Raw genomic sequence first — 15,653 nt, forward strand, 5'->3', positions numbered from 1 at the left:
GGGGCTGGGACGCGCGGCGCGCGGCTCCGCGGTGCTCGCGCGCGGCCCGCGCGCCCGCGCGTCGGACGCGCGCGCGGACCCGTCGTCGGGCCCGGGGGCCGACCCGATCGCCGCCGGTGTGCGCGCGGCGACGTCGGGAGGCACGGTGGAACCGCCGCGCGTGTCCGTGGACGCGTTCTGCAACGTCGGCCGCACGCACCTAAAGGTGCCGTTCTCTGGGCCCTGGGAATTAATTCATTCGCACGATGGTGGGCTGCCCGCCGCGCGCCTTGCTGCGCGCGGCGCTCGTCGCCGCGCTGGCGGCGCCGGCGGCGCCGGCGCGCGTGGCGCTCGTCGCGCTCTGGCTCGGCGACGGCACGATGCCGCGCTACGCGGCGACGACCTGCGCGTCGCTGGCGCGGCCCGGCGGCGCCGCGGCGACGCTCGTGCTCGTCGTCGACGACGCGGACCGCGCGGGCGTGCCGGCGAGCTGCCGCGGCGTCGACCACGTGCAGATCTGGGAGCTGGGCGCCGGCGGCGTCGCGCGGGGCCTCGCGGCCGGCGCCGCGCGCGGTCTCCGGCTCGCGGGAGAAGCCCGGGCCGCGGTCGAGGCGCTGGTGGTAAAAACCCTGGCGGCGAAGCCGCGCGTCGTCATCGAGCTCAAGCCCCTCTGGCTCTACGCCTGGCGCGACGAGCTCCGCGCCGCCGGCTTCGACCGGGCGAGCTACGCGGATTTGGACGTCGTCTTCGGGGACCTCGAGCCGTGGGTCGCGGCGGGCGACGGCTACGACGTCGCGACGTGGGCCTTCGCGACGAAGGAGGACCCCGTGCGCCTCTTCGCGCGGGGCCAGCTCATGCTCCTGGACCTGGCGAGCGACGCGGCCATGCTCCGCTGGCTGAGGTGCGCGCACCTTTCCACGCACCTCGCGGCGAATTTGCGGCTCAAGCTAAAGGGCGGGTCCGCGGCGCCGGCCGCGCGGAACTTCGAGCCCCTGGGCGGGCCGGGCTGCCCGACGGTGCTGCCCGCGCGGCCGGGGGACCGCTACGTGAGCGCCGAGGCCTGCTACAGCTGCGCGTTCTTCAGCGCGGTCACCGGCGACGAGGCCGCCGCGTTCTCCGCGCGCTTCGCGGGCCTCGCCGGGAGCGGTGGCTTCGACGTCGCCGAGGCCCGGGCCCTGCTCGCGCCGCTGTCCGTGCTCACGCTCCCGGCGGTGTTCAGCGACCACGCCCTGGACCGCGTCTGGTGGGCCCGCGGCCGCGTCGTCCGCTGCGCGCGGTCGCGCGGCGGCGCGTGCGCGGCGCGCGTCGCGGCCTACGCGGCGTCCGCGCCGCGCGCGGCGCCCGCGCTCGGCCCGCCGGGCGCGCCGGAGCCCGTCGAGCGGCCCTGCGGCCGCGGCATGGAGTGGCTCAACGAGTCGTGCCCGCGGTCGTCCGCGTGCGTTGCCGCGCCGGCGGGCGCCGCGGCCGCGGCCGCGGCGCTCGACGGCGGCGGCGCGCTCGCCTTCCGGCCCCTGGCGTCGCCGGGCGACGGGGCCGTCGTCGAGGCGGCCATGTTCCACTTCCGCATCTGGAGCGACCGCCGCGACGGCCTCTTCGGCCCCTTCCGCGACGGCGCCGCGCCGGTCGGCGGCGGCGCCTTCGCCGTCGACGAGGACGGCTTCCTCGACGCCAAGGCCCGAAAACCCGGCTTCGCCGCGGACGTGCTCGCCGGGCGCGCCTGGGACGGCGGTGCCGTGCCCTGCGCCGCGAACTCGACGCTGCGGCCGGCCGCGCTCGTCCAGTTCGTCGGCGGGCCCCGGGACGCCGTCGAGGCCGCCGCGCGCGCGCTCGAGGGCGTCGCGACCGTCGCGGCCTTCGACGCGCTCCACGGCTTCGTCCACAAGAAGCTGCCGCCGGCGCCGCGGAACCTCCGCGCGGCGAAGCAGCCCAAGTTCCACTACGACGGGTTCGGCGACGGCGCGCGCTACGCGTCGCTCGGCGAGCTCGCGTGCTCGCTGCGCCTCGCGGCCGGCGGGCCCCAGCGGCCGATTCTAGCGGCCGTCGCGCCGGCGGCGGCGTCCGGCGGCGCGGCCTGGGCCGCCGGCGCGCCGCCGCGGCTCGCGCGCGCCGCGGACGCGTTCCGCCGGGCGGGACACAAAAATATTCGACACGACTTCAATATGCAAGTATTCGCACGGTTGTGACATATTCGTTTCGCTGTCTCAAAAGAACCCGCCGAGAGAAAACGATCCGTCCAAAAATCAGCCGAAACGACTTCGATGCGACCGAGCTAGGGAGGTTTTTGCCGGACGGGACGTTCCACCGGTTGTTTCCGGCACAGGCGTTCCGCCGCGAGGACCCGGAGGCCGCGCTCGTCTACGTCCACGTGCGGCGGGACGAGGCCGCGGGCGGCGACGCCCGGGCGGCGGGCGACCGCGAGCGCAAGGTCGCCTCCGCGGCCGCGGAACTCGGGACGCTCGTGGCCGTCGACGAGGCCGAGCTCCGCGACGACCCGGCCGCGGCGGGCGCGGCGGTCCGCGCGGCGGTGCTCGCCGCGGCCGCGGCGCCGCGGCGGGAGACGGAGACGTACGCGACGCTCGTCTACGGCGACGGCCCCTTCGCCGTCGGCGCCGCGGTGCTCGGCGCGCTCCTCGCGGAGGCCGACCCGACGCGGCCGCGGACGGCCGTCGTGTCGAACGCGTCCGAGGCCACGCGCGCGATCCTCGCGAGCGCGCGCGCGGGACACGCGCACATGAAACACGACTTCACTATGCACGTACGCGGTTTCGACACGCGCGCGTGGCTCTCGAAAAACCGCTCGACGAGAGAAAACGACATCGTCCAACTAAAAATCGGCCGAAACGACGTCGACGCGACCGAGCGAGAGACGCGCGACGTTCGCGGCGGACGGGGCGTGCCACGGGTCGTGTCCGGCGCAGGCGAGCACGTGGGACCTCTTCGAGGGCCCGCCCGTGCGCAAGGAGCGCTGGTCCTCGGCGCGGCCCGGCGTCATCAAGGTCAAGGACGGCGTCCCGAGCAACCGGAAGCGCGGGCTCTGGCTCCTGCCCTTCGACCGCGTCGTCTTCTTCGACGTCGACAACGTGCCCCTCCCCGGGCCGTCGCTGAAGCGCAAGCTCGACGCGCTCTTCGCGGGGCTCGACGGCGCCGGGCAGTTCGCGCTCCTCGCGCGCCGCGACGAGCGCAGCGCGCGGCGCTGCTTCAACAGCGGCATGATGGCCCTGCGGCCGGGCCGCGCCGCGTACGCGTCGTACGACGCCGCGTCGCTGGGCGCCGCCGCGCTCCGCCGCGACGCGGGGCCCGGGGGCCTCTGCCCGGGCCACGACCAGCCCATCCTGAACCACGCCTTCCCGGACTGGGTCGCCGTCGACGACGGCGGCTGGGCGACGGCGACGCCGGGCCGCGCGAACCGCGACTGCGGCGCAACCGTCGCCGGCGAGTCGTACCACTTCTTCCTCAACTCGGCGCCGTGGTGCGCGGAGCTACCCGAGGGCTGCGACCCGGCGGACCTCGGGACCTGCGGCGCCGGCGGGCCCTGCCGGGGCCACGCGGCGGCCGTCCGCGCGTGGTGGGCCGCGCTCGACGGCCTGCCCGAGCCCGCGCGCGGCCTATGCCGCGCCGCGCTCCCGGCGAGCGCGCCGCCCGCCTGCGCCGGCGGTGGCTAAACGTAGTCGTCGTTACGCGCCGGCCGTCGTCGTCACCGGCCGCCCTTGGACCACGCGCGCGCGGCGTCGTCGCCCGGGAGCCACTTGAGGACGGCGTAGGGCATGGGGAGGAGGCGGATGAACCACTTCTCGATGGCGCTCTTCAGGAGCGGCACCGCGCGCCCGGGCAGGGGCACGACCGCCGCGTCGTAGACGAAGGCGCCGTCGTAGGCCCCGAGCGAGAGGCAGACGAGCCGCGGCGGCGGCGCGTAGGGCGCCGGCGGCGGCGCGCCCGCCGCGTCCGCGGCGACGGCGGCGGCGACGTACTCGCCCTCGAGGTGCGCGTACGACGCGAGGCGCTGCGCGTCCGGCTTCGCGGCGGCGTCGCCGACGGCGAAGACCTTGGCGTCGGCGTCGACGAGGACCGCGCGGCGCGTCGCGGCATCGATGGAGACGAAGCCCCGGCCGTCGAGCGCCGCGAAGCCGTCGAGCCAGGCCGTGGAGGGCGCCGCGCCGAAGCACGTGACGACGGCGCCGTAGCGCTTCCGCTCGCCGCCGACGTCGACGTCGCCGCCCGCGAAGGGGCCCGGCGGCGCGGGGCCGACGCGCGCCGCGCGCGTCGCCAATAGCACCGTCGCGCCGCGGTCCCGGAGCCACGCGAGCGCCTGGCTTCGCGTCGCCGGCGGCAGGTCGGGCGCGAGCTCGTCGGCCGCCGTCGCCAGCGTCACCGCCGCGCCGCCCTTCGCTTCGACGAGCTCCGCGGCGACCTCGACGCCCACGGCGCCGCCGCCGAGGACGAGGACCGTCGCCGCCCGCGCGAGCGCGCCCCGCGCGCCCTCGACGGCCCCGAGGCGCTCGTCCCGTAAAATACATCTGTCCGGCGGCGCCTTCGTCGGACCGGGGTAGGCGCAGCCCGTCGCGACGACGAGGTAGTCGTAGGGGAAGGTCGCGGCCTCGCCGCCGCGGAGCGTCGCGCGCACGGCGGTCCCGTCCGCGCCCGTCGCGACGCCTACCGCGAAGCGGACGCCCGCGATCAGCGCGTCGTCCAGCCCGACGAAGAGCGACGCCGCGTCCCGCGCCGGCGACCCGAGCGCCGTGTGCATCGACGGCGTGAACTCGAAGACGTCCTTGTTGTCGAGGACCGTGACGCGGAAGGCCTTGGCGAGCTCGAGGGCGCACTGGAGGCCCCCGAAGGAACCGCCGACGACGACGACGTCGCGGTCCGTGTGCTGGCGCGAGCCCAGGCACGCCAGGGCCTGCGCGGCCATCTGTGCGTGCGGGTGGCTCGCGCTCTTGGTCGCGCTGCCGCACGTGTCGTTTCGAGTGGCTACTGCTCGAAGACCTGCGTCGTCATCAGCTGAACGCAAGGGTCAAGCAAAAATCGGTCGGTGCAATTTACCGTCACGTTGATCATTTTTGTGTGGCGGGGGGGCAGCATGAACGAGGCCCACGGCCACGACGAGGCGTCGGGCGTGAAGCGGCGGCGCTACGTGCCCGACTGCGGCACGGCGAAGCACAAGTTCCTGTCCTACGCCGCGGCAATCCAGACGCGCAAGTTCTACCGCCCGGGCCGGGAGAGCGCCGGCGAGCGGAGGTCCTACGCGGTCTGCGAGGACTTCGGCGCGCACCAGCCGCGGTGCCTGCAGCGCTGCGGCCTCGTCGTCGAGCGGCGGCCCCTCGTGCGCTACGGCCTGGGCGTGGACCTCTACTTCAAGGGGCTGAAAGTTGTTATACTAGCCTTCCTCGTCCTGAGCGCGCTCGCGGCGCCGTCGATCGTCGCGTTCCACACGGGCGCGCGCGAGACGGCCGCGGAGCGCGACGCGCGCCTGAGCTACGACCCGCTCAAGGTCCTCTTCTACAACACGCTCGGCGCCTGGGGCGAGTCCGCGCACGTCTGCGGCGACGTCGCCGAGGGCGGCGTGCTCGCGCTGGAATGCCCCGCGGGCACGGAGATCGTCGACGTCTTCGCGTACTACGGCGCGCCGAGCGGGTTCTGCACCTGCCCCGAGGACCACCAGGTCGGGTCCGACGGCACGTGCCCCGGCGACGTGAAAAGCGCGGACGCGTGCGAGGACGAGCGGCCCTGCTTCGCGCGGGAAAAGAGTGATTCAAGTTCGCTTCAACATGAGTGTTCTGCGCGCGCGCGTTCCAGAAAAAGCATCCAGGCGTCGAGAGCGCTCCGAGAGATGATCGCTCGTCCAAAAAATAGCCGAAACGAGTAGAAACCGGCCGAGATAGGAGCCTTGGAAGTTGGGAATTTCGCACTCTTTTCCTGCCCAGGCCCTGCTTCGCGGGCGCGACGGACCTCGGCGACACGTGCTGCGCGCGCGGCGTCAAAGGCGACGCGCCGGACCTCGACGCCGACGTGAACCCGCGGCCCAACGCGACCTGCGACTCGCACACGGCGCCCTTCATCGTCCAGGGCCTCTGCCTCGGCGCGGAGAACTGCACCTTACCCGTCGACGTCGACGCGCGGTTCCGCTGGACGCCGCGCGGCGAGCACACGTCCTGCGGCGGGTCGGCCTTCGAGCGCGGCGGCGGCTGCGCGGCGTCCTTCGGCGACCACGGCACCTTCGACCGGTGCCCCGAGCGGCGCCTCGTCGCCGTCGCGTTCTGCGCGCGGTCGAAGCTGAGCGTGCTCGGCGGCGTCTTCCGGCCGACGCGGCGCGGCGCGTCCTTCGCGCTGAGCTGCCTCCTGTGTGGAAACCAAACCTTCAACCCGACTTCAATGTGAGCGTAATCGAACGGTTTGGACCAGACTTTTCGGCTGTGCTTCGAGAACTCGACGAGAGCAATCGATTCGTCCAAAATCAGCCGAATCGACTTCGATTTGACCGAGCTAGAGATCTCTGAAGTATGGCCCCGACGTCCCAGCTCACTGGTTGATTTCCACACAGGCTGCCTCGACGCCGTCGGCGCGCTCTTCCTGCTCGCCGTCGGCCTCTGGCTCCACGGCAAGGAGCGGACCGCGGGCAAGCTCTACAAGAAGTACGTCTGCACGCCGTCGGACTACACGGTCGCGCTCCGGCGGTCGTCGCTGCCGGGGACCTACGAGACGCTGGACGAGCTCGCGCAGCTGCTCCGGAGCCACTTCGAGCACGTCCTGAGCCGCGCGCCGCCCGTGTACCGCGACGGCGACGTCGCCGTCGCGGACGTGAACTTTGGCATCAACAACCGGCGCGTGATCCGCCTCATGAAGCGGCGCGGGGCCATCGCGCGCCAGCTCGACACGCTCGACGCGCGGCGGCGCCTCCGGGGCCGCGACGGCCACGCCGGGTGCTGCGGCAACGCGGCGCGCCGCGAGGACCTGAAACACGCGCTCCTCCGGTCCAAGTTCGACGGCGTCCAGAAAGACCTCGAGGAGCTCGCGGACGACCACGCGACCAAGTCCGTGCGCGCGGTGACGGCCTACGTGACCTTCGCGAGCGAGGAGGGCTGCCTCCGCTGCCTGCAGATGTACCCGCCCATGCTCAACAGCATCGCCTGGCTCATCCAGCCCGCGGAGCTCCGGCTCAAGGAGACGCGGACCGTCGTCCTCGATCGCGCCGCGGAGCCCCGGGACCTCTACTGGGAGAACCTGGGCCTGCGGCGCGGCGGCCAGGCGGTGCGCCGGCTGGCCGTGGTCCTCGTCTTCGTCGCGTTGCTCCTCGCGTCGTCGGGCGTCGTCTACTGGGCCGAGACGGCGTCCGCGCGCTTCGAGGCGAAGTTCCCCGCCGCGGACTGCTACGCGTACCGCGGCGACGGCGCCGTGCTCCACGACCCGGAGCTCGACGCGACCTACGCCTTCACATCGAGCGTCGCGAGGCTGTCCATGGCCGACGTCGCCAAGGACGAGCTGCCCGAGGACTTCGGCATGGAGACGGGCGAAACGGGGCTGCTGGAGTGCTTCTGCAACCGCGTCCTCGAGGACGAGGGCCTCGGCGCCATGCTCGACTACGAGTTCCGCCACCCGGACGCGTCGGCGACGCCGCGCGTCGCCTACGACCGCTGGGGCGGCACGTGGTGCGAGACGTGGGCGAGGCGCAAGGCGACGCTCTACTCGTACCAGTCGGCCGCCGTCGTCTTCGTCGTCGGCGTCGAGATGCTCATGGAGTACATCGCCGACTTTTTGACCGAGGCGGAGCGCCACGCGTCGCGCACGAAGCAGATGCGGTCGCTGACGACGAAGCTCGCGGTCGCGTCGATCATCAACACGGGCCTGCTCGCCGTGCTCATCAACGGCAACCTCAACAAGTTCGACGCCTTCAAGCCCCGGGCGACGTCCCGGGTCCGCGAGTTCGGCGTCATGCGCGGCGGCTACGACGACTTCTCCGCGGACTGGTACGACGCCGTCGCCAAGGCCATCTTCCTGTCGCTCGCGCTGTCGTTCCTCAGCGACGTCGCGTGCTACGCCGCGGCCTACGCCGCGGGCCGCTTCGCCCGCTTCTACGACCGGGGCTTCTCCAACGACGTGTCGCGCACGCGCCAGATGACGCAGGCGGGCCTGAACCAGGTCTACACCAGGGCAGCAAAAGAGAGCGAAATTCCCAACTTCAAAGGCTCCTCTCTCGGCCGTTTTCCACTCGTTTCGGCTGATTCTTGGACGAGCGATCATCTCTCGGAGCGCTCTCGAAGCATGGGTGATGTTTCCGGAACGCGCGCGCGCGGAACACTCACGTTGAAGCGACGTTGAATCACCCTTTTGCTGCCCAGGTCTACACCGGCCGCGCGATGAAGTTCGAGGTCCGCTACGCGGTGCAGATCAAGTTCCTCGTGCTGTGCACGCTCTTCTCCGCGGGCGTGCCCCTGCTGAACGTGCTCTGCCTCGCCGTCTTCGCGTGCCAGTACGCCATCGACAAGTTCCTCTTCTCCAAGTTCTACGCGATACCCCAGACGCTCACGAACCAGCTCGCGCTCCTCTTCTCGTCCTTCGTCCCGACGGCGGTGTTCCTGCGGACCTGCGTCGCCGTCTGGATGTGGACGAACCCGGACATCGTCGCCAACGACGTCGCCGGCGTCGGCGCCATGGCGACGACGGCGCCGGGCGCGAACGCGACGGCCGCCGCCGGCTACGCGTTCTTCGACGACGACCGCGGCGGCGGCCCGCTCGCCCTCGAGCGCCTGGGCCACCGCAACGCGGCGCCCCACGTCGTCGTGCTCGCCGTGCTCCTCTGCATGGTCGCGCGGAAGGTGCTCCGCGTCGCGCTCAACGACGTCGGCTTCGCGCGCGACGCCGTCGCGGGCGTCCTCGCGCGGTGCGGCTGCTGCGACGCGGCGGCTTTTTTCCGGGACCTCATCGAGCAGCAGGGCTACAACTTCCCGGACTACTTCCAGGCCCTGAGCACCGCGTGCCTCGAGCGGAACCTCGCGCAGAAGCTGCTGAAGCGCGGCGTGCTCCGGCGCTACCGCGAGGAGCTCCAGCGGCGCGCCGTCGAGCCCGACGACGGCGTCCGGTCCCACGTGCGCATCCAGGGCCTCGAGAGCTACAACTTCAAGCTGAACCCGACCTACGTCGCCAAGTTCGCGCTCGACAGCAAGACGATCCAGCTCGCGGAGGCGTCGGACAGCACGTCCAAGAGCCTCCGGTCGCTCTCCGTCCACTCCGCGGAGGACTGGGCGCCGCCGGACGACGGCGAGGCGCCGCCGCCGCCGGACGACGGCGACTTCGGCTTCGCGACGACGCACGCGGATCTCTGTGTGCAAATCAAATCTTCAACCCGACTTCAATGTGCGCGTATTCGAATGTTTTGACACGATCACTTCCGCCGTGCTTCGAGAACTCGCTGAGAGCAATCGATTCGTCCAAAAATCAGCCGAATCGACTTCGATTTGACCGAGCTAGAGAATTCTGAAGTTTGGCCCCGACGTCCCAGCTCACTGGTTGATTTGCACACAGGCGGACCTGCTGCCGTCGCCGGCCGCGGCCGACGACGCGCGGTCCAAGCACGCGCACGACGTCGGCCGCGCCGCGAAGCGGGGCAGCGTCTGGGTCGAGGAGCGCGAGCCGGACCCCCACGAGATGGACCTCTACCACACGGAGGGCGGGGCGCGTCTCCGCCGCGCCCCCCCGCGCCTCGGACCGCGCGACGGCGCGCCCCCGCAGGTGCACCACGCGCACCACGTGGACCTGCGCATGGACCACACGGTGTCGGAGCGCACGAAGCGCCGCAGCTCCCTGGGGCCCGCGTGGCACGAGCGCTGGGCCAGGGACGAGGAGGAGGGCCGGCGGTCGCTGCAGAGCCCGACGGCGCTCTTCTCGTCGCCGCGGACGGTGCCTGCGCCCCGCGTCCGCCGGCCGCCGCGCGCGCGCGAGGGGCGCGCCCCGCCGCAGCACGCCGTCGAACTGTCCCCGGTAGGCGCAGACGCCGACCACGCCGTCTAGCCGCGACGTCGAGCTCGTCTCCCAGGAGTCGCCGGGGCCCGCGACGTCGCCGGGCTACACGCCCGAGCGCCGGTCCCTCCAGTCGCCCCTCGACGACGCCGCGTCCCCGAACCCGATCCGCGACGACGCGCGCCGCGTCTAGGAGTAGTAAGAAGCGGCGCGCGAGGCGTCGAGCGACGGCAACTTCGACGGCAAGCGCTCGGTTGAGCTCATGAGCTCTCCGGCGGCGGGGACGCACCGATAGATCGCAAGCCCAAGCCGCGCCGTCGCGCGCGGGTCACGCCTCCGAGTCCACCGACCATGCCAGCCATGAAGGCCGCCCTCGCCGCGCTCCTCGCCGCGACGGCCGCGCACGCGCTCGTCGCGCCGGTGTCCCGCGCCGGCCGCCGCGCGCCCGCGCCGCTGCGCGAGGCGAAGACCGAGGAGAAAGCGACGGAGGTCCAGCTCCTCGACGTCGAGGTGAGCGACGTCGACGAGTTCCTCATCCAGTGGGGCCTCAAGGAGGACCCGCGCGTGCCCGAGGAGTGCCGCGTCGATCCGATGACTCGCGTCAAGCAGTCGGGCAAGGCGGGCATCGCGGCCTACACGATCACGGAGTTCGCCTTCTGGCTCGGCAGCGTGCCGCTGGCCATCGCCGCCGTCGCCTACACGACGGGCTCCCTGCCGGACGTGTCCTCCGTGGAAGGCAAGGAGGCCGTCGCCGGCTACGTCTTCGCTCGGGCCCGCGCGGGACTTCTTCTTTTGTTTTTTTGCGATGCAACGAGGGCTGTGCGCGCGGGCGTGCGAGGCGCGCGCGCATCGCTCGCGGACGGCCGAAGGCGACGTCGCGCGCGTTTCGAGCTCGCGCGTCGGACCGTCGCCGCCGCGGCGCCGCGCGACGGCCGCGCCCCCGCCGCAGGTCTTCATCAACTTCGCGCGCGTCATCGTGCCCGCGCGCATCGCCCCTCGCCCTCGCCCTCGCGCCCTGGTGCGACCGGAACATCATCCAGAAGTACTTCCCGGAGAAGACCGACGACGAGTGCGTCATCGAGGAGTGAGCGCCGCGCCGCGGGGTCCGCTAAGCTGCCGGGCTCTCTTTAGTTTGTGCAGCGGGGTCGCGGGATCGGCGAGAGGGATCATGCGCGAGGGCGGGGCTCTAGACGTCGCGGTCCGGGCGCCAGAAGGCGAGCACGAGCCGGAAGACCTCCAGCGGAAGCGCGCGCGGGTCTTCCGCGCTCGCGCCGAAGAGGCGCTCGAAGATCACGGTCTCCCGGGAGAGCGTCCGCAGCGTGACAGCCGGCGGCGTCGCTCGGCCACGCGAGCAGAGCTCGCGCAGCAGCAAGAGCTCGACTCGCGGCGCTCGGACGTGCGGAACGCCGCGGGCATGGTCAAGGTCGTGCAGGTCAAGGTCTTCCACTTCCGCTGCAAGGACGCCTTCCCGGGCGACCGGCCGTGCAACCGCGGCACGTACACCCAGTGGGGCACGGGCACGGGCGCCCTCGCGAAGCACCTGCGCGAGTGGCAGCGCATCTACCGGTCGACGCAGGACGGCACGCGCGACTTCGCGGCGAGCCTGAAGCCCGGGTACCTGCCGCCGCACCGGGACACGGCCATCAAGATGCTCACGGTCATCGTCGAGCTGGGCGACGTTTACATCTTCGGCGAGTGCGTCTCGTTCCAGACGGACACTGTACGAAAACTGCTCGTTCAAATCTCGATCTCCCGACGTGAGCCACTCGCGCAGGGTCTCGACGTCGCCACGGAGTACCGCATCGAAAACATGCGCACTCACTTGCGACGACATCGCCTTGTGTGTCGTCGCGCGCGGACCCGTCGCTTTTGTGGTCGCAGGCCCAGGCGCACGTCTGCCACAAGAGCACCGAATCGTTTTCAGCGAGAGTTTGCCATGCTCTACTCCGCCCAAAAACTCCGCGAGCTCGAGGACCTGAAGGCGCGGTTGAAGGTGTATACGTTGCTCAAAGCATGCTCTATATGCGGAGACAAGGCCAAACTCATTTGTGGGCCCTGCCGCACGAGGCCGCCGCGTACTGCTCGAAGGACTGCTTGATCATCGATTGGCGCGACCGGGGCCACCGGAAGGCGTGTGAGAAGATCCGGGACGAGCGGGCCGCGGACGCGGCGCGGGCCGAGTCGCCGACGCCGCCGCCGTCGCCGCCGCCAGAAGTGTTCTACGGCCCCGCGCCGCGGTCGGACGCGGACGCGGCGCGCGCGCGCATCGCGGCGGAATTCGAGGCAGCGCGCGCGCGCCGGGAGGCGGAGCCGGAGCCGGAGCCGGTGGCCCGCGACGGGCCGCGGTGCCCGGTCTGCTACGAGGAGTGGGACGTGAACGTCGAGCCGAAATTCCGAGTTTGTTGCTGCCGGAAGGTCTGCGCGTCGTGCGAGGAGAGGATCGGCGACGGGCCGTGTGCTCTCTGCCGGGCGCCGCTGCTTGACGGCGCGGCGCAGCTGGCTCAACTTCGGCGCCACGTGGAAAACGACGTGCCTGAGGCCATTTGCTGCTTGGGAGCTGCCTATCACTTTGGTGGTAAGTTCGACATCGTGAAATCTGGGAAGAAGGCCGCGAAGATTTACAAAAGAGCCGTTCAGCTCGGGAACGTGGATGCAATGGTCAATCTTGGGGTCTTGCGCGCCACTGGAGACGGCGTTCAGATGGACCGGAAGAAGGCGATGAAGCTCTATCGGATTGCTAGCGACCGAGGCAACGCGGCGGCCCAGTGCGGGCTCGGGACGATGCTACGCGAAGACCGGAATTTCGTGGAAGCTTTCAGGTGCTACAAGCTCGCCGCGGAGCAGACCTACACGCACGCGGAGCACGAGCTCGGTTGCTGTTACTTCAAAGGAGAGGGCGTTGAGGCCGACTTTGATGAAGCCAAACGCTGCTTCGCGCGCGCGGCCACCAAGGGCCACGAGCTTTCCAAGAACACCTTCCGTGTACTAGAAACGCACGGACCCGAAAAGTCGCGGCGGATACTCGAGCTTGCCCTTTCGTACGCGCGGTAATTAGTTCTGCGGGTCACTTTGTCTTGCAACGTGCAGCGTTATGGGAGCAGTGCCCGCGTAGCTCATGAGCTTGGGGCCGCGGGCCGCCTGGTCCCACTCGGCGGACGCCAGGACGATTCTCGCGGGGACGACGACGGCGACCTCCGGCGTCGCGACCGCGACGGTGGCCGAGTCGATGACCCGTGGACGAGGGCTCGTCCCCCGCCTTCGCCCTCGCGGCCCTGGTGCGACCAGAACATCATCCGGGCCGGAGTTTAGAAGTACTTTCCGGAAAAAACCGACGACGTCGTCGACGGTTGAGCGTCGCGCGCCGAGTCCACCAAGCTACCGGGCTCCCCAGGTCGCATGTCTCTACGGGCGCGGAGGGGGAGGGCCCGCCTAGGCGTCGCGGTCCGTGCGCCAGAAGGAGAGCACGAACCAGAAGACCTCCCGCGGAAGCGCGGGCGGGCGGGCGGGAGAGGCCGGCGCGCCGAAGAGGCGCTCGAAGATGACGGTCGGCGCCGTCGCCCGGCCGCGAGCGCAGAGCGCGCGCAGGAGCAAGAGCTCCACGCGTGGCGCTCGGACGTATTGTCGCCACGACCCCGCTGCCTTGACTCCGGGGAGTAGTCCCCCGGCCGCAGTAAGAGCGTCTCTCGCAGTCCGCGTAACCAATCCTCTAATGGCCAGTGGTGTCCACGAATTACAGCGGGGCTCTAGACGTCGCGGTCCGCGCGCCAGAAAGGCGAGCACGAGCCAGAAGACCTCCAGCGGAAGCGCGCGCGGGTCTTCCGCGCTCGCGCCGAAGAGGCGGTTAGATGTCTAACTTGAATCCATAGTATAGTATACACCAGAACATCATCCGGGCCGGAGTTCAGAAGTACTTTCCAGAGAAGACCGACGACGTCGTCGACGGCTGAGCGTCGCGCGCCGGGTCCACCAAGCTACCGGGCTCCCCAGGTCGCATGTCTCTACGGGCGCGGAGGGGGAGGGCCCGCCTAGGCGTCGCGGTCCGTGAGAGGCCGGCGCGCCGAAGAGGCGCTCGAAGATGACGGTCGGCGCCGTCGCCCGGCCGCGAGCGCAGAGCGCGCGGAGCATCAAAAGCTGGACTCGCGGTTCGTTCAGGTATTTTCGATCCGAACCCGCGGCCTTGACTCCCGCGAGGAAGTCCGCGACGCGGAAGTCCGTGATCTGGGTCGGAGGCCCTAGAAGGTGTGGGTTGCGCGCATACGCTTCCGCATCGAGGCCATCATCGTCCATCAAAGAAAAGTCCGCGCCGCGCCTGACCAAGAGGCGTACGAGGTCCGGGTTGTGCACGCTGGACATCAACGGCGTTTCACAGTTGTTTCTCACATCGGCTCGCGCGTCAATATCAGCGCCCGCGTCGAGCAGCATCGCGGACAAGTCAAGATTCGACGAGTGGTGCAAAGGAGTAAGCCCATCGCCATCGACCGCGTTCGCGTCAGCACCGTGTACCAGCAGCGCGCTCACGACGGCGCGCTGATCCTGCTCGGCGGCAATTAAACATCCCATCCCTCCTTGGTCGCACGCGCAATGTAGAAGAGCACCACGGCAGGCGCAAATGTCCTCAGGATCCACGTCGTCCCCGAAGGCTTTATCGAGACTGTACCAAAACCACTCGTTCAAATCACGAGTGCCCGACGTGAGCCACTCGCGCAGGGTCTCGACGTCGCCACGGAGTACCGCATCGAAAACATGCGCACTCACTTGCGACGACATCGCCTTGTGTGTCGTCGAGCGCGGACCCGTGCTCTTGTGGTAGCAGGCCGGCCGATGTGGAGTAACCCGGAGTACAGTATGCCCCATAGAAATCCGGACTATACTTTTAGGAGTACAGAGGAGTAGGGAGTACAGAACGAAGAGTACGATAAGATAGTTAAGAAGTAGGGAGGCGTCGGGGCAGATCCTGGCAGAACAGGATCGCAGAATCGGAGCACGTCCCAGATGCGCCATCATCGCGGAGACGACAGCAAATTTCGTTTGAGAGTATCGAATTCGCTCTGGGTAATAGCCCGGGCCGTCAGGAGATCATTCAGTTCCGAAATCTTTGCGATCAAGTTCCCAGTATTGCCCCTCGGAGTCGCAGGAGGTGCATGGTGCATCTGAGGCATGGATTGATGGGGCATGGAATGCATGGGATGATGGTACATGGGCAGTGGAGTCAAAGGCATGGCTTGATGGGCATGCATTGGAGCTCCACTGAAGAATTGATTGGAATTTGAGATGATGCTCGGATTAGCGTACGGAGGCATATACGAAGGAGGCACAGGCGAGTCAGAAGTCACAGCAGGAGTCGGAGAAGTTCGTGTAGCAGGTGCCGGGGCTTGCGAATCATCCATAAGAGCATTCATCCCATCCATGCCATCATCGTCATTCTCGAACTCTTTATCCAGCTCCGAAGCAAGACCCGAAGCAAGTCGATCCAAGTCCACATCTGACCTCTTAATTTGATCCGGCATCGTAGCGTTGATACTCTCGACCAGTTCACTGCTCGGTGTGCAATCCTTGTAGTACTTGGTGACCTTAGGCGGATGGGTGAGAAGAAGTGCAAGACGTGCGTGGTGAGGGGGAGGGGCCCGGGGAGGGCTGCTCCATGCCCCACGGCACCAGGCCCGGGGCCCAGTCCTCGTCGCCCGCCATGCGGGGTGGGTTGGGAATCCGGCTGTCAGTGCGCT

At 69.9% G+C, this 15,653-nt stretch overlaps 2 protein-coding genes across 2 annotated transcripts in view; both read left to right on the forward strand.

The window, feature by feature from the left end:
• Positions 1 to 245: 245 nt before the first annotated feature.
• AURANDRAFT_64063 (hypothetical protein) lies at positions 246 to 3,641 on the forward strand (the record flags this gene model as incomplete). The annotated part of the gene is made up of 3 exons (XM_009038398.1): positions 246 to 2,144; positions 2,300 to 2,734; positions 2,898 to 3,641. The coding sequence occupies 3 exons, from the start codon at positions 246 to 248 to the stop codon at positions 3,639 to 3,641; spliced, it is 3,078 nt and encodes a 1,025-aa protein (XP_009036646.1).
• An 8,248-nt stretch (positions 3,642 to 11,889) lies between these two features.
• Positions 11,890 to 15,653, forward strand: part of AURANDRAFT_37466 (hypothetical protein) — a gene marked incomplete at both ends in the record, with an annotated part of 8,113 nt that continues 4,349 nt past the window's right edge. The window contains one exon of the mRNA XM_009038399.1: positions 11,890 to 12,912. Coding sequence (XP_009036647.1) covers positions 11,944 to 12,912 — 969 coding nt within the window. The remainder of the gene's footprint in view (positions 12,913 to 15,653) is intronic.

Source organism: Aureococcus anophagefferens (assembly GCF_000186865.1).
Source record: "Aureococcus anophagefferens unplaced genomic scaffold AURANscaffold_8, whole genome shotgun sequence".
Classification (NCBI taxonomy): Eukaryota; class Pelagophyceae; order Pelagomonadales; family Pelagomonadaceae; genus Aureococcus; species Aureococcus anophagefferens.